General features: G+C 48.0%; 2 protein-coding genes and 1 long non-coding RNA gene across 22 annotated transcripts in view; 2 read left to right on the top strand and 1 right to left on the bottom strand.

The window, feature by feature from the left end:
- The window catches only part of MYO3A (myosin IIIA), a 218,021-nt gene extending 213,606 nt beyond the window's left edge, over positions 1-4,415 (top strand). For 7 of the 20 annotated variants that reach the window (XM_023632351.2, XM_023632350.2, XM_070254784.1 and 4 more), the window contains 2 exons: positions 1,097-1,240; positions 3,764-4,415. In XM_023632351.2, coding sequence (XP_023488119.2) covers positions 1,097-1,240; positions 3,764-3,881 — 262 coding nt within the window. In that variant the 3' untranslated portion in view covers positions 3,882-4,415. Of the gene's footprint in view, positions 1-930; positions 3,472-3,763 lie in introns of those variants that run through there. The other 13 variants (XM_070254779.1, XM_070254771.1, XM_023632356.2 and 10 more) reach the window with 9 other exon arrangements.
- Positions 4,416-5,720: 1,305 nt separating this feature from the next.
- On the bottom strand, positions 5,721-6,402 carry LOC138921336 (uncharacterized). Its single transcript, XR_011433845.1, has 2 exons — positions 6,274-6,402; positions 5,721-5,908 (listed from the first exon to the last, which is right to left on the bottom strand). It is a non-coding gene; the product is annotated as an uncharacterized lncRNA (long non-coding RNA).
- A 2,253-nt stretch (positions 6,403-8,655) lies between these two features.
- Positions 8,656-17,491, top strand: part of GAD2 (glutamate decarboxylase 2) — a 78,723-nt gene continuing 69,887 nt past the window's right edge. The window contains exons 1-6 of the mRNA XM_023635319.2: positions 8,656-8,821; positions 9,531-9,590; positions 9,777-9,926; positions 10,932-11,165; positions 15,840-15,930; positions 16,485-16,597. Of these exons, the coding sequence (XP_023491087.2) occupies positions 8,746-8,821; positions 9,531-9,590; positions 9,777-9,926; positions 10,932-11,165; positions 15,840-15,930; positions 16,485-16,597 (724 nt within the window). The 5' untranslated portion in view covers positions 8,656-8,745. The remainder of the gene's footprint in view (positions 8,822-9,530; positions 9,591-9,776; positions 9,927-10,931; positions 11,166-15,839; positions 15,931-16,484; positions 16,598-17,491) is intronic.

Here is a 17,491-nt window from a genome sequence, read left to right as displayed (position 1 = left end):
TGCAAGGTATACACCAAGAACTCAAATAGTTTTGGAATTGAGTTGTACTGTCCCAATACAGAACTTGCTTTTCTTGCTCCTTTGAGATGGTTTTGATTAAGTGATTTGAACATGCCCGTGTCCATAAAGTTTCTTTCCCCAAACTCCTGTTTGCCTTGTGTCACCTGCAGGTGTGGCACACTTAAATTCACACTATTCCCCTCCTCCTATAATATTTCAGCCCACCAATGCTTTACTATCTTAATATTATACCACTATTTCAATCAACTAATTTCCAGACAGTGCCAGTAGCAGATGAAGCTTCTTCTATTAAGCTGCAGTAGACACAGAGTTCTCGATTTATGAATCGGTGGCATTCTGAGAGTTGATTTAGAAATTAATATCCGTAACTTGAGAAGCACTTTTCCCTAGAAGCACTGTGAACCTGGTAGTTTTCCAGACTGATACCTGTTTACCTCAATGAAGGCCCATCAGACTACAGATACTGAGTCCCACAGGAACCAGAACTGTGGGCTGAGTAAATCCAAGAATCAAAGTGGTTGAGGACACACCCTGTGTGTATGTCATGTGCAGGAACTAAAATCCAGCACAGAAATTACTCCCCTAAAGCCCAACAGGTAAGGGGAGGACAGAAGGCTACCTGTGAAGGAGGTAAGACCATGAAACATTGTGTGCATCAATGTATTGATGACATAAAATTGGAAAATGCTGTGTGCTATGACATAAAGGTCAGCTTTTCTCATAGTGGCCCAAGGGTCGGTTGTGAACCTTGACCTCTACTGGCCAAACTGAAGCATTGTAATCATCGGCTGTCTAGTAACTACTAGTTTTGTGCCAAGTTGAACACAATAGAACCAGGAAAAGCTGCTCCAGCAGGTAATGCTCTCTCAAAGGTAAGAGATGAGGGTTTTGTTTTTCTTTTTAATTTAGGAAATACTGTTTTGGCGCATTTCAAGACTTCTCCTGTTTCTATTGGCATGTGCATATTACTCCTAAATTACAGAAAATACTTTAAAAGAAGAAACAAGTATCCTGTAAGTTTAAGTGAGTAGAAAGTTAGATTCATACTATGGTATGTTTATGTGTTCATTTACAGTCAGGGAAAATTATTAGATTTGGAAGATTTCTATTATAATGAATTTTTGCCCAGTCGTTCTGGACCAAAGGAACATAACCCTAGTTTAAGAGAACGAAGACAACAGAGAGAACTCCAGAATCAGTGTTTTAAGGCCGATGAAAGGTAATAAACTGCACGTTAAAAGACAGCATTTTCAATTTTATCCTCACAATTCCGTTTCTAAAGCACTTTCATCTTGTGTGTGGACTAATAACAAAGCACTTTTACTGAAAATTACACCTTATGATTGGTATGTTGCTTAAAAGTAAAAACATGAGTATAATGATAGGGTAATCAGACAGCCCAGTTTTTCAAGCACAATCTCAGTTTATACAGACTTTCTTGGTGTAATCATTAATAGCACCTCCTTTTAAAAGTACCTCAGTTTGGATGATAAATTATATGGTCATCCTAGTTTTAAGCAATAAACCATAATCAAAGTCTGTGTTTAAGCTCTAACCAATGTAATTTTAGTCACTTACTGGTTTCTTAATTATGCTGTCTAATTTCTCAGAATCAGTGATGTCAGACCAAAAAATATTTGGGAGAAAGATTCTTATAGAAATATGTATTTTGGATTTGATCTCTCACTTTACCACCAACTTTGTTTGACATGAAATAACTTAAACCATTTGTAGCTCACTTACTACTTTGGGAATTTTTTTCTTTCCCCTCCAAATTCTTTGCGAAGTTTTGAAATTGAGGGCACACAATAAGATGGAAACGTGGTATATGAGAAATGGGAGCAATGGCAGCCAACAAAAAGCTGTTTTTCCAACACCCTAAGCAAACATCCTGTCAGCCTGGGGCACTCAGGCACCCTCCCTCATCTCTTTGAGAGTGTGACATGGTGGTTAAGAGAAGAGGTTTTAGAGTCAGACAGTCTTAGATTTGGATCCTGACTCCGCCCTTAGTAGTTGAGTGACCTTGCATGTTTCTAGACCTCTCTAAGCTGCTGTTTCCACATCTGCAAAGGGATTTACTTATAACTGCCTCAGCATGTTGTGCTAGAGATTAAATGAAATGATGTGTGTGGAGCCAGACGTGGCAAAGGGGAGGTGGCCCATAAGTGGTGGCTACTATCTTTATTTGCTTTTCCAGAGTCTACCTGAACTATAATTTTTACCCCTTGTCTCCAAAAGAAGATGTATTCTTGCATCTTGGGATCCAGAACTATAACATGTTGGAGCTTAGAGATGTTCTAGTCTAACCACAGAGTTCTATACAGGAGAATACCAAATGCCAGAAAGATTAAGTGACTTGCCCAAAGCCACACACTGAGTTAGTAAACTAAAATCCAAGGTTTTTCACTCCCTGCTCAAATTGCTTTGCGCTGATTTACCTGCTCCCCATTTTAACAACCCAGTCTGCCTCCTCTCCCGTGTATCCTTCCCCTTCCCCCACCAGCAAATGCACAGCTGCTGTAAAAGCATTGTATCCCGTAAGTACCACCTGGTGTTCCAGCGGTGTCTATGCATATGTGGTTAATAAGAATGCTAGGAGCTAGCATTGACTGAGTGCTTACCTAGCATTGACTGAGTGCTGGGCACTCCATTATTATCTCATTTCATCCCCCAGCAACCTTGTGAGGCAGTTACTGTTATTGCCCATTTTATAGATGAGAAGGCTCAGTCTATCTACAAAGTTTAGTGACTGCACACAGTCACCTAGGTACTAAGTGATGGAGTCAGAATTTGAACACAGGCCTTTCTGATTTTAGTCAGTGACCTTAACCACCACTCTGTCTTGCCTCCCTATGCAAAGCCCCATGCTGGGTGCTTGAAGAGGGGTTGTATACATCGGTGCATAAGGTGTGATCTTTGTCTCCAAGGAGCTTGATTCTAGAGGGAAGGGATATCTAACAAAGCTGAGCAAGGTAACTTCAGGAGGGGATTTTTCTAAACTAAGGCAGATTAAAGAGACAAAACAACCGAATGCAGCAGGGAAACCAAGATAGGATCCTGGATTTAAAATAGAAGACAAAAATAGAAAAAAAACCAGCTCTAAAGGACATCCTGGGACAATTAGAGAAACTTTTGGCCAGACTATGTGTTGGAAGATGTTATTGGAGAAAGAACAGCCCGCTTCCCTAGGCAAGCTGCAGAATGGAAGGTCGGCAGGGTCTCCCAACAGTGGGCTCAGGAAAGTTGGCCCAACAGCCTCATTGAAAACATTGAAAAAGCTGACACAGTGTTTGGTCAGATTTGGGGAGAGCGTTTTTTAGAAACATTTGAGCAGTTTTAAAATGCAGAATGACTGTTGTCTCTTTAGGCACCTTGACTTTTCCTGTTTGACAGAATGTGTTAATCAAGGTACTAAAATAAATCTTTGTTTATGGTTATAAGTTATTTCAAGACAAACGAAGCTCACCTTTTTGAACGACACCTTCTGACCCTTTACTTAACTGTCGTCCAAAGTCACCAGGTTCTACCAGCCTTTCTGCTCCTGCACTCGGAGGAGTTTTGAAAACCTGCTGAGAAAATGATGGCAGAAACGTTTGGCCACTATCCTGTTTTGAATGTGACGTGTTTAAGAGTCCGTGGTTGGTGGGAGGTGTGGGGAAGAGAACCCGCCTACCTCCGGGTGGGCCGCGATGCGCTCCGCGCGGTGGTGCCGCTGACGCTCCGGCCCGGGTCTCGCTCGCAGGTGCCGGGCGGCGGAGAGCCGGGAGGAGGAGGAGAACGGGCCCGCAGCCAGCCCCTACGACTACAGGAGGCTCCTGCGCAAAACCTCCCAGCGCCGGCGCCTCGTCGAGCAGGTGTAGCCCGGCTGCTGGGCAGCCACCGCCGTCGGAACGTGCCCGAGACTGCGCGCTGCGGGGGCCGAGGCGGGGAACGGTCAGGCGCTGGCACCACCAGGCGCCGAAGCCGCGGCCCTGACCTTGGCGGGGCTGCCCGCTGCGCTTGCCCCTCGAGGGCCCGGGCGAGCCTTTGCGGCTCCGAAGGCGGAGAACTGAGACCCCTCCCGCACCCTGCACTGCCACCAGCCGGCCAGTTGGGGCATCCCTGTGCCTGACCCCCAATGCATCTCTTTGGTCACTTATTTGCGAGTCCTTCTGTGGACCCGACTGCTCCTGAGCTCTCGCCGACCCCTCCTTTGTCATTTGAGTGACTTCAAAGATTTCTCCTATCTTGGCTCTCCCAGGCCCGCGGGACACTGAGTCTGTGAGAAGAGAACAAAGCCTGGGTAGGGGGGAACCGGGGTGGGGTGTAGCTTTGAAGACGAATTTCATCTCAGACTCGCGCTTTGCTTTCTCTTGGTTATTCAAGTTACTTAATAAAGGAAGTACCTTATAGAATCCGTGGCTTTCGGGGCTGGTGCGCCATATTCCCCTTCGGGGCCAGGCTCCTGCTGTCCTGTTGTGCAGGTGGCCCTGCCCCGGGGAGGGTAGTGAGGAGCCTTCTGTCTCCATCAGCGTACAACCCCGCCCCCCAGCCACCCCAAACAAACATACCATCCGAGTTAAAACCCCTTACGACACAAACGTGGCCTCCCGACAAATCCCCAATTCGCCCACACACGGCGGGCACACACGCACATTCACAGATACACACACCCACACAGCCTTCCCAACCAGTGTGGGTGGCTTTGGCCCGCCTGTAAAAATTCTGGTCCAGCCACTGAGCTGAACTGTCAGATTTTTTTAGGTTCTCCTAGTCTGGAGATTTGAGACCATCTCCGGTGCTCCGAATTTTGCTGTATTTGAGATGGAGGGGAGGGCAGTGGGTGGGCAGAGGTTCGCATTCTTCAGTTGACTGCATCTTATTTTAAAACCCGGGTTAAGCTCTTCTATGCAGCTGACTCCCTCCTGGTCTGCGCGGCCTGGAGAGGGTAAAGAAGAGAGCGCGGTGATTTCATGGATGACTGAATTGCAGAAGGCTTCTGGCTGGGACAGGCTTGTCCCTTCTGTGGGGTCCCCCGGCTGCTGCTCCCAAGAACCCCGTGCCCAGGGGGGAGTGAGGGTGCGTGCGGCCGGCTGATAACGTTTGATGTGCCGCTTGCCCACTGGGTGTAATGTTCTCTCCAACCCAAAGCATTGGCGCCCGAAGGTCCCCAGAGATGAGTCGTGCCTCTTCATTTTACAGATGAAACCCCCGCGAGGGCACACCTCCCACGGTGGCGGGCTGAGCTCGGGGTCCAGGTGCGCTATAGGCCCTGCTCTTTTCCTGGGTTCGCGCCTCGGCCTCTTCTCGAGTTGGCACTCAGAGGGAGGAGCCACCCCGGTTGCTGTCCAGACCGTTGGCTCCAGACTCCGGGCTGCAGGCTGGGCCGAGCACAGCGAAACCAGCGCCGCGGGGCACCGTGCCTCGGCTAGGGTGGGGAGGTATATCTGCAACCCGAGGTGACGCGGCCCGCTCCGCCCCAACCCACCCGTCCACCCACCCTCAGGAGGCCCCGGGGCGGGGGTGGGGGGTGGAGGGTCGAGCTTCGCTTCACTACCAGGCCCCTTCTTCAATCCAGGCTCCCTCCCGGAGTGGCCCCTGCAGCCCAGAGCCCTGGCAGCACGGCCCTGCCCTTGCTGGATGGGGAGGCAGCAGGCCCCTTCCCTCAGCGGCCCCCACCCTTTCAAGTGGAACTGGACAAAAGAATGGCAAACGTTTGGTGAAAGGTTGCAGTGTTTTTATTGTCCCTTTTCCTTTTGTATTCCTTTGTTTTTCTCCATTTTCTTTCTCTCTCCTTCTTTCCATCTCCCCTTCTTTCTCTGTCCTTCGACATTTAAGCACTGGGAGCACAGCAGGGAAAACGTGTACCAGGCACTCTTCTTTGGCGGGACTGCAACACGATCTCTGGCTGAACCACAGACGAGAAATAGGTCAACCAAGGAACTCGGCCGGCGGGCGGCCCCCCCGGAGCGCGGGTCTCTCCCCCCTTATCCGAGGAGGGGCCTTCGAAAGCCTTTCCTCAGCGCTGGCCGCCTCCCCTTCCCATTCGGTGGCTGCCTCCTTTGTGAACTAATGACTGTAATTATTACCTCCCTGAGCTCTTTTGTTATCTCCAACCCCCAGCCCGAGAGAGGGGGGAGTGGGCCCTTTGGCGAAATGGAAATCTTTATAAAGCAAATTGCCGTCTAGGGAGGGACGGCGTGAGGAAAAAGAGAAATCGGATCCCCGTGTGCATCTGAAGTAGGGTGTGTTAAATAAAAAAAGCGTAAATACCTCCATTACACTCAAAGTACTCCGGAGCTACGGGATTCAGTGGAGTTTAAACGGTAGCGTTTTAGGTCATTGCGTTTAAAAAAAAAAAATCCGTTAAATCCAGGTGTTGCGATTTCTGCCTTCCCAGTGCTTTAAACCACTTCTTCCTTCGGGGCTTTGTGTGTGTTTTAAACAATTGTTTTAAAGAACCTTTATATTGTCGACCCCTCCTCGGTAGTAGAAAAGTTCTGCAGCGCCAGCCTGACGGCTTGAAGCAAAACATTGGCAGGATTCGGCCTGGATTTAAACAAAGAACCGGTCTCTCCGACTCGGATCTGGAGCAAGAGCTGCGGAGCAGCCCTGCCCGCGGCGAGGACGGCGGAACCGCGAAGTCCTTACATCCCTGGAGTTGTTACCTGGGTCCACCGGAGCACTGGAGCCGGGAGCGCCGGAAAAAGCGGCCGGACTGGGGCCTGGGTTCGTGCCCCGCGCGCACCGGCGGCCTGGTACTGGCTTCTCGGCACTGCCAGCTCTACGCCGAGCCTGGGGGGCCCTGCCATCGCCCTTCCCCGCCCCCACTGCCGGGCCTGGGCGCGGCGGCAGCGGCGCTGATCCTACGGATCCTCCTGGCTGGGGCACGTGGGAAGAGGACAAAGCTTTGTGGAGACAATTGACCAGGGCTTCGCGGGCGTGGGGACACAGGACATGGGCTTGCACGCGGCCCCCACGACGTCCTTCCTAAGCGAGAGTCGAGGGGTGGTAGCCAAGACTGAGGATCCTGAGTGTCTGCTTTGGCAGCAACTTGGGTGACTCGGTTCAAGAGGTCAAAGAAAGAATGGATTGTGAACAGAATGGAAGTGAAAAGCGCTCGCCTAAGGGGAGCAGCACGCGGGGAATGCGCGCCCCGGGAGGCCGGACGCGGCCCTTTCTACCCCGGCTCCTCCTCCCCTTCTCAGCGAGTCCAGGAGCGGCAAGATGTACTTGACGCTGATCTCGACTGCCAAAGGAAGGCAACGCGAACTCGGCGACCCTCAAGTTCTCAGGGCGCCCTTCCTTTGTTTAGCAACGTTTAGAGAAAGGAAATTGTAAGAGAGGAGAGATTTTGAGTTTCTCAGGAAAGGACAAACTCCTTCTCACCCGGCCTCAGAAATAGCGAATCTCGCCCTCCCGCCAGCCCCAACCCACGCTATCGTGAAGATTCTCTTGGGGTGGGGGAAGGTCATTGATTTGAGGCCCTCTAAAACGAGGGCCCCGCAAATGATGCCTTCTTTCCGCCTCGAATTTGGAAAGCTCAGATTGCTTAGCTGGAAACTGTGCACGCCTCCCACGCACACACCAATTCCCGTCACGGGTAAGCAGCGGGCCATTCCATGCCTCCGCGAGCCAAGGTCACCAAATGACCCGATCCCACCCCCCTCAGCCTTCAATCCTGCCTGCTCTAGCTGCTCTCCCTCGCCCCCTTCCAAGAAGTTTCCGTTCGTTTTATTTTTTTCCCCAGCCTGAGGTCCTCGGGGATAGACTCCAGCATGGATTTTAATTGCCTCAATCAGCAGTCTCTCCCCAGCCGTCAGTCTGAACCTGGACAGTGGGTCCGGCGACCGCGCTCCGAAGCGCAGGAATAGTGCGCCTCCGGGGACCGCGCGGCTCAGTAGGCAGGCATTAGGCTCTACTAAGGAGCCGAAATGAGCCCATCAGTGAGCAGGCGCCCTTCCCCCATCGTCCCCTCCCCAAGCTCCAGAACCGATCCTGATTCCTGCCCAGCTGCCCGGGCTCTCGAGGTCACAGCGACCTCAGCACCCGAATGGGAACCGCGTCTCCTTCCCCGCAGCCGGGGCCAGATCTCAAACAATATGCCAATCGATGCGTATATAAGACACTCGCCTCGGCCACCCTTCCCGCCTCGCCAAGGTCTCTCGGGTCTACCCCTAGCTGAGGCCAGCTCGCGGTGAGCCGCGTTAGCACTCTGGACAGCGCATCCCCGCCGGCGGGGGCCGCCGGCAACCTCACGCCTCCGGCTCTCCCGGGGCTCGGCGGCACGCCTCCCACCCACACACTCTGACTCCAGTTCGTGCGCACTACCTACTTCGCACCCTCACGATTCAACACCCTCCCTCTCCCGTTTTTTTCCTCCACCGCCCCCTCATCCATCCCTATCGGGCTCCTTCTCCTTCAAAATCACTCGGGCGATCCGTGCTTTCTCATCTGCCGGCTGTGAAGACCCTTCGGTCCTCTTCCCTGTTTAACCTCCACCGCTTTCAGAACGTTGCCGCGTCTCCAAGCCCTAACCCCAACACACGCGCGCACGCACTCAGAGACACGCACGTTCCCTGTCCCTGTGTGACACCCACTCTGCCGCGCGGCCCCGCAGGTCCCCGTGCGGTGCCCTCCTCCCGCCACACACGCACACACGCGCGCGCGCGCGCAGGGCCGAGCCGAGGGCAGCTCGCCGACAGCTCGCACTCGGAGGCTGCCTGCTCCAGTCTCGTAGCGCAGATGGCATCTCCCGGCTCCGGCTTTTGGTCCTTTGGGTCTGAAGATGGCTCCGGGGATCCCGAGAACCCTGGCACAGGTAGGAGAACCGGGACCTGCAGCAGGCAAGCTTTGCGGATGGACTGGAGTTTGCTGGGCTGGGGGAAGACGAAAGAGGTTTTCCCATCTGCAGCAGTAAACTTAAGACGCTTCGCCCTGGTCTTGGGGTAGGTCCCTGCTGGTCCAAAACACCAAACCCCATGCAGGTCCTTATTCCCGGGGAAGAAGCCCAAAGAAATATCGGGCCCTTTTCGCCAGAGTCTGGGAGAGCCCCCCGAACACGGAGGCGTCTCTTCGACACCGAATTCCACGGGCCTGGGGCACTGCCACCATCTTGGTGTCTGGACCCTGGAGAGAAATGGAGTATTGGTGGGGAAAGGAAAAATGGGAAAGAGGAGAGAATTCTTGGTCTGGAAGGAGAGCCTGCGAGGAAATGGATAGCCTCAGTGTCTAGGAAAACTCGCCCGAGCGAGGCAGGAAGGGGAGTTTGCCTGACTGATTGGCACCTGGAAGGCAAGTGCAAAGGGCGGCGATGTGGGCTTCTCCTTGGGAAACAAATCAGCGAACCGAGGGCCGGGCCGGGCCGGCAGGCTCCCGCGCACCTCCCGCACCTGCCCGTTCTACCGAGCCCCAGGCGGCCCCTCGTGGACCCCGGATTTATTGACGTTGTTCACATAGAACGAAATTTCACACGTCCGTCTGCTCTTCTCTTTCTGCCTCGCTGTCCTCCTGCCTGTCTTTCCTTGCAGCGAGAGCCTGGTGTCAGGTGGCCCAGAAGTTCACCGGCGGCATCGGAAACAAGCTATGCGGTGAGTGCCAGTGCCCGGGGGAGGGGAGCAGACTTGGCCAGGCGCCTCTGGGCCCGCGAGGGCAGAGCTGCCGTCTCACCTCCGCATCCCCATCAGCGGAGTCGCAGATTTTTGTCAAAGGATGGGCGCGAGCGAGGGAGCCGGGCCCCGCGGGTGGCTGACCGGCGCGCTCTGTGTCTTTCCCAGCCCTGCTCTACGGAGACGCCGAGAAGGCGGCGGAGAGCGGCGGGAGCGAGCCCCCGCGGGCCACCTCCCGGAAGGCCGCCTGCTCCTGCAACCAGAAGCCCTGCAGCTGCTCCAAAGCCGATGTCAACTATGCGTTTCTACACGCAACAGGTAAAGGCGCGTCGCGGGGCCCCCTGGAGCCACTGCCGCTCGCTCTGCCCCGCCCACCGCACTCAGGAGGGACCCGGCGCCGGGAGCCTAACCCGAGACATCCAGTTGGAGGGCGGAGGCGGACCTTATGAAAATCTTCATCTGAAATACGGAAACGCTAGGCTCGCCTCCTCGGTCCGAACCCGGATCCCAGCCTCAGCGTGGCGCTTGGTGCCCGCCTTCCGAGGGGTCTTTGGGGCCGCCGCGCTCTTTCCCCAGCGCCTCCCTCCGCAGAGCGTCGGGTCTGCGGGTGGCCGAGGCGCCCGCGCGCGCCGGAGCTCGACGTCGGCTTCTTGGTGCCGCTGAGGCCTCAGGTGGAACTCGGTTTCCAGCTCAGAATTGCTGAGACCTTCTAGGTCTTTAGATCACAAGAGTAATTTGTAGCTCCGATTTCACAGGAGAACGATTCTATTCACGAGAGACCTGCGCGCGATTTTACTCCCTTGCGCTTACACACCCGGTCACCCAAACGCGCGCGCGCGCACACACACACACACACACACACACACACACACGCTGACTTTGGAAACAGCGAGCCTTCGTAACAGGCCAGATATCCTAACAGGGCATGTTCCACTTCTCCTGGTTGGCCCAAAGGCATTCCCCAAACATTTCTGACATGAAGTGTTTCCATAATCATCTAAGATGATTTACTGAGAAATAACATTTAGGACGAATCCTGTGAAATAGATAAATGCAAGCACACTCTCTTTAAAAAAGAAAGCAAACAATAAGTGATGAATTGAAATGCAAGAATTAATTTGGGGTGGGAGGGGAAATGTAATTTCTCTCGTTCCTTCGTCTTTGAAAAATACCTCCCCTTTAAGGAAAATGCTCTGCGTTTCCAAAAGCTTTTTTAAAAAAAGAAAGAAACCTCTCAGTTCAAAGAGAAATTGTCGGGTCAAGATCTTACCTGGATATTTTCATAGTAAAATTAAAATGTGGCATTTTGATTCCATTCTTTAGACTTGCTGCCAGCTTGTGACGGAGAAAGACCCACTTTGGCGTTTCTGCAAGATGTTATGGACATTTTGCTTCAGTATGTGGTGAAAAGTTTCGATAGATCAACCAAAGTGATTGACTTCCATTACCCTAATGAGCTCCTTCAAGAGTATAATTGGGAATTGGCAGACCAACCACAAAATCTGGAGGAAATTTTGATGCATTGCCAAACAACTTTAAAATATGCAATTAAAACAGGTATTGTCCAATCAGAATAAAGCTTTTTCCTTTTTACAATTTTTTTCTATAAAAATATTTTGTTTTATGGAGTTACTAATATTTTCCAAATAAGAAAGTTATTTTTGTCACTTTTTAAAAAATAGTCCTTGTTAGAATTATTAAAATCAAAAGCATCCTTTACTAATGTGTTAACGCTTCTGAGATTGATAATATCAGAAACATTATCTAAGTATAAATGGTCAGATTTTGCCTTGCACGGATTTGGCGATGGAGATTAACCCCTGATCTAGAAGCAACCATTTGTCAGCAGAGGCCAGTTGAAGGGACCCAAAATGGAGCAAGGAAGGAAGTAAGTAAATCAAATCTCAAAAGATGTGATCTAAACAAAAGCCCAAATACCAATGTAGTGCTGGTAATGTCCTTGAGATAGAAATGGCCAGAAATTGGACAAACTATCCTATGTAATCACTGAACCAGACGAGTAATATTTTAACATTGTCTCAAATGGCCAAGACTCCAGATTTGAACTCTGGGTTTTCTCTATTTTTAAAGAAACACACACACACAAAAAAACACAATACAAACTAGCCGTGTTACACAAGGATGTGTGTGCTTCATAGTCACTCTGTATATAAGATAAAGAAAAGGGGGGGAGGGGAATCAGATATCCTTAGGGGCAAATTTTTAAAAATCTGACTATTGCTTTTTCACAGTATTCTTCATACTTTGTCCATTTTATAGCCCCAGGTGTAACATTTATTTGGGTACATTCTAAGCTTTCATTTTATTTGCACAAAGTCAGCTATTCATCTCCTCAGGTCATGATTACCCCATTACTTCCTTTTTTACATTGTCTCTAATCATCCTGCTACATGGTGGCACTACACTTCATTAAAGCAATAAAAATAAGTATGAATGAATGTCTGGGAGAGACCTTGTGGATCCAAATTGATTTGTAGCCTTTAAAACATTTGCAAACAAATAAAAATGCAAAATACTACATGTACATTACTTACTATAAAAACTTGATCTTTTCATAATGCAAATTTTTTGTTGATGAATTATCAGTATCATTCTAATCAACAAAAAGCATTTTAAGAATGTTTGCTCTGTGATTTTTAGCTCTTTTTTTGTTTTTTGTTTTTTGCACATTCTTTATACCAATAGAGAGGAAAGGTATGCAGAGAAGCAGCCTTAGGAAATTGATTTACTGTGCTATTATCTCATGTTTGTGAGAGTATAGGCTTAAAGGTAGATTCATAGGGAAAGGAATTCAACTAAGCTATTTCCATCAAACTCAGTCTGTGGAGTATGATTTTTGAAGAATTATTAGATATCATTCTCATTTATGTTCCTGAGGAACCACATGATGTATCTACTAGGCATTAACGATGTTTTTCCGCCCGGCTTTTCATCTATCTGTAGATGCAAGCAGAACAATACTTTTTATTCAGTTTTTTTGATCCATTCCCTTAACCCAATACTTAAATATGTTAATAGTAAATTGCTACCTGCTATTTTTATTGCTACCAAACCAAAAAGAATCTATAAAAATGTTTCATAGCTTCAGCCTTAGAAGCTGGGGCTGTCTGAAATGCAATTTAAAGAGTTAAGATCATGGGAATTGCAAGTCAATGAAAGTAATGGTTCTGTCTATCAATGTCCATTTCGTGTCAGGAACAGAGGGGCCAATTCAGTACTTAGATTTTGCCATAATGCTTGTGAAACTGTTAGTTCAGTGTAGCTCTAATGCATTACATTTAAAGTTCAGAAAAAAATATGACCGATTAAGTTGGATTTCTAAGCAAGGCATATCAATATTAATTCAATATCAATATTATTCATAACATAATCAGTCTTCTGGTCTTCCCCCCACCCCCACAAAGAATTAACAGCACACACCTCTTTTTGACTGGCACGTTTATACATTTTTGTGCTATAACTTGTATTTGACAACTAGTACTGTTAGGGTCTGTGAAGTAGTTACCATCCCTCCTATCATTAGGCATCTTAATGCTTCTTGGGAGATTCTTTAGTAAAATGCATATTATCATTTGCTTTCTACTGAGATGCCTTAACCTAATTTCCACTTGGGCTCCAAGCTTGGAGAGGAGTGAGGGGCAGTGGGGGAATACTTTAAAATGAAGTCTTCGTGTATTGTTAAATTTCTTTTAGAAATGCTGGAACGGAAAACTGCAGGGAACGATAGAATTCTGGAATAATTAGCGTTTGAGGGGGTGGAGGCGGGGAGGGGCGTCGTTGGATTTGGTGGTGGTGGTGGTTGGGGTGTAGAGGGATTGATGTTGCCTTGAGTTTTTTAACGGAACCATCAGACAAAGGAATAAATGAGGCGGTCCTTGCGTGTGTGTGGCCGGTACAAAGACAGCAGTTTGGGCCGACTGTTCGGGCCCTCAATTGATTGCGGACACCAGGCTCTGAGCTGCCTGGGGCTGATGGCAGGGGCTGCGCATCCTTCCTGGCTCCCTGGCCCATGGGGAGCGTCCCAGAGGCGAGAGCACCTTAATCTCACCTTTCAAACTCGCTGTCTCCCTGGCTGCGCAGGCAGCGCGTGACCGCCGGATTCCCCCGTCCCCCCCAGGGATGCTCACTGCTCACGCTCGCAGCACAGGGCCCGGTGTGGGCGGCAGCGGCAGCAGCTGGAAGTCCGGGCTGCTGGGCCAGCTGGCAGGCTCCAGTGCAGGTCTCTCACACCCTTTCTCTCAAAGAACCCTGCCTGGATTCCCCAGCAGCCTGTGGGAATCAAGGGGAGAGAGCAAATATAATATTTCTACCAAAATCAAAAGGAAACGTTGGTCTGACTTGTCAAACTCTCTCCCTCCATATTTTCACATCATTATCAGCGTACAAAAGTTTTGAGGCAGGAAAGAGTCAAGTGAAAGGCAAACCAAGGTCAAAAAAATATATTGAAGAAGGGAGCCAAGCAATTAAAGCATCAAACTTGTTTCCACGGTTTCCCATAGGTAGTCTTTGGGGTGGATTTGGCCGTCCGATATCCTGGACGCAGCACACGCTGTGGGATCCCTCTCCATTTTTGTGCAGAGGTTTTTATGCCAAAGTTTCCATAGAGTTGAATAGTGTGTGATAATAGACGCCAGATTCATCCAGAAAATGCAGATGAATGGAGAGAGTAGATTAATGGATAGATTGGCTAATCCTTATTAATTTCCTCGCTGTAAAGAAATGACTTAAGGAAAGAAATGAAGGGGCATCAGGAGGGAGAAGATGGCTATAATTTCAGCTGTGAGCTCTAATGAAATGGGGAGTCAATGAGGCAGAGAGGAGTGGAGGGTTGTTCCAGGTGGCAGCAGCAGCAGCAGCAGCAAAGAAGGCTGTTCCACTTTCTGTGGATGCGTAAACTGATGGGGTCAGCATCAGCCAGCCTGGAAAAGAGCAGAGCTAGAAGGCCATAGGAGGCAAAACAATGCCGGAGAATGAGCGAGAGCTGCACAAATCCCAATCCCTTTAAAGCAGGCTCTTTCCCAGCTCTTATCTTTTCTCAGTGTCTAATTGTCTAGCCACATGCCTGAGGCAGATAAGAGAGCACTCCATCCTGGAGATAAGCCTTGTGTTGACTTTTGTCCCTGCTCTCCCCATTGCCTCCCTTTATCTTGTGTGACCCTGCTGGCATGAGAGACTATCACATCCCCCAGGTTTCAGACAGGTGTCCAGTAAGTGGTGGATGCCTTTTTATCAGATGCTATTTCCATAATTGTTCATCTTCCAAAATTTTTGCTGCTAAGCCAATCATGGATTTATAGATAGGCTTTTATGGGGCAAGACAAGGAAACGGAATTCTAATGAGATATTTATCATCACATTTTAAATAATAGCCTCAGGAGTATTGGGATGTCAGCCCCTTTAGAGAGTTTGAGAGAAATCCAGAAGTTAATTCGATAAGCCTTGTTAGTGGACTGATCAGTCCATTGACTATATCTTCATGTATCTTGTTGACAAGACAGTGACGTTGACTGCATTCAGCTTTATTTTAAATCATGACTATGAAGGAGTTCTGCTGTTTATAATCAAATATTTGGACAGAAAAGAATTGACAAGAATTAGATTTGTCCATGCCTTCTTTAGACAATCATCACCTTTTGAATCCAGGGCAAACCACTCAGCAGAGTGTCCTATTTTCTCATTTGTGCCTTGTCTTTTGTAATCATCTGCTATTTGTCACTGATATTATTATGAATGTTGGCATGCCTAGCGGATGTCATGGTATGACTGAGTCCCAGAAAAACTTCAACAAAAAGGAAGCATGAGTGTAAACAAGAAGTAGCCTGGCTTTGAATAGCTTTGGATTACACTAGCATTTGAGTTTGTAAATATGTTATATTGCAATATATTGAGTTTGCAATATATTGAAAGAAGCGGTAGGAAATAAACTAGCATCCACATTGCAAACCACATTTTTATAGGGTATGTTTAAAGGAAGATTTTTAGAATGTGTTTTAAGAAATACCAAATCCCAAAATAGTTTGTCTTGTTAGAGGAAATACTCCTTTGGGTGGGGGTGTGTGTGTGTGTGTGTGTGTGTGCATCCTGGGTTTTTGAATATGGATTTCCTGTCACTGAAGGATCTTTCAAGGTTCTTTAGCTAGAGAAGATGTGTTCAAGAGGCATTTATTTTCACTGGATGCAGTCCTGATTCTGGTGTTCCATTGTATTCAGGGCATCCTAGATATTTCAATCAACTTTCCACTGGACTGGATATGGTTGGATTAGCAGCAGACTGGCTGACATCAACAGCAAACACCAACATGTGAGTAGCTAAATATGGTTTTGTGTAATCCAGGATAATTATTAGTAACATTCCATAGTCTTTACCTCTTACGTGAAAATCTCTTTTATTAAGTAGTCCCCGAAATAGTGATATGAACTTCAGAAGTATGTGAGTGTTGTTCTACCTTACTAGAAAATAGTACTGGTGTATTTGTAATGCAATAAAAGCTATGCAAAAAATTTTAAACACAGAAGCGACTTTCTTTTTTTTGCATTTTGGATTTATAATTATGTATTCTGTGAATGAGAAATGAGACCAGATGTTGTCTTTTAAATAATGTTAATCTGCAATGTTCTTTCTTAATTCAATATGATAAATGATCCTTATGCATTAAGCCAATAATTGAAGCTCTTGACTTTCGGGATATAGAAAAATGAGCAAACCCTTTAGAAGACATAATTTTCTCTGTGCCGAATGCTATTGTAACGTTTGTGAATGTAGGCTTTGAAAAAGGAAATAGTTCTGTAGATATTGAAATGGTGAATTATTTCTTTTGGTTACATACGTAAAATGTGGCCATTACTACATTTCAGGTTCACCTATGAAATTGCTCCAGTATTCGTGCTTTTGGAATATGTCACATTAAAGAAAATGAGAGAAATCATTGGCTGGCCAGGAGGCTCTGGCGATGGAATATTTTCTCCTGGTATATGATATTTCCACTTCTCTCTGTGCTTTTTTCTTTTGACATGCAATGCCTCATTGTGAACACAGGAACGATTGAATATCTACTCTATATTTCTGCTTAGGTTAAATAGGCTGTATGTTGATCAAGAGAATGAGTGGGATTAAGTACACAAGACCATTGAACACAGCTCCAAGCCAACTACCCCATGCTTGAATATTAATTGTTTGTGTTCAAAAAGAGCGTAAACAGAGATGATATTTACCCAGTACTTCTACTGTGATCCTACACAGAAGATGCATGGATCTTGTGGAACAAAGGAATAAAGATTCCTAATAAGAGAATTCACTCTCTGATGCTCTTCCCAGGATTAGTGACAGGAGAGGCGTAGCCTCATTTAATAAGGTGTTCTCTGTTTGAGGGTGTGTAATGAGGCAGATCCACTTAATAGAGCCTAGGTACCCTATTCCTTTCACGTAACAAGCAGAAAAGCTGATTTACACTAATTTCAAAGTGGGCAGAGAGTGCTTCCAGAGACAATTTCTTAGAGCTAAAAAAGAAGGTGATGATTTCTTCAAGAGGTTTCTCATTCCTTTTCTTCTTTATCATGACATTCAATCTTTTCCATCCTGTCATTGCATTCTAAGCTCCATTATTTACACCTCTTCCAGCTGAGAGAATCAACCTGAAACGAGAAGGCCTGCCCTTGGCTCCTGGGTCTGTGTGTGACCTTGGTTTGATGCAGAAAAGAAACAGAAGTTAGGAAGGCAGTGGGAAGAGAGAGTCACTGACCCGTGCAAAAGAAACCTGGTGTGCAGACTGTCACCAAATCAGTGGCAGGAGGGGGTGGGTACTTCCCTAGGGAGAGGTACTCTGAGATGGCCCTGCTGGGGAGGCCAGAGCCACACCTGCCAT

This window comes from Equus caballus, chromosome 29, assembly GCF_041296265.1.
Source record: "Equus caballus isolate H_3958 breed thoroughbred chromosome 29, TB-T2T, whole genome shotgun sequence".
In the NCBI taxonomy this organism is placed as follows: Eukaryota; Metazoa; Chordata; class Mammalia; order Perissodactyla; family Equidae; genus Equus; species Equus caballus.
Note: the sequence above shows the minus strand (reverse complement) of the source record. Positions and strands in the feature narration are given on the sequence as shown.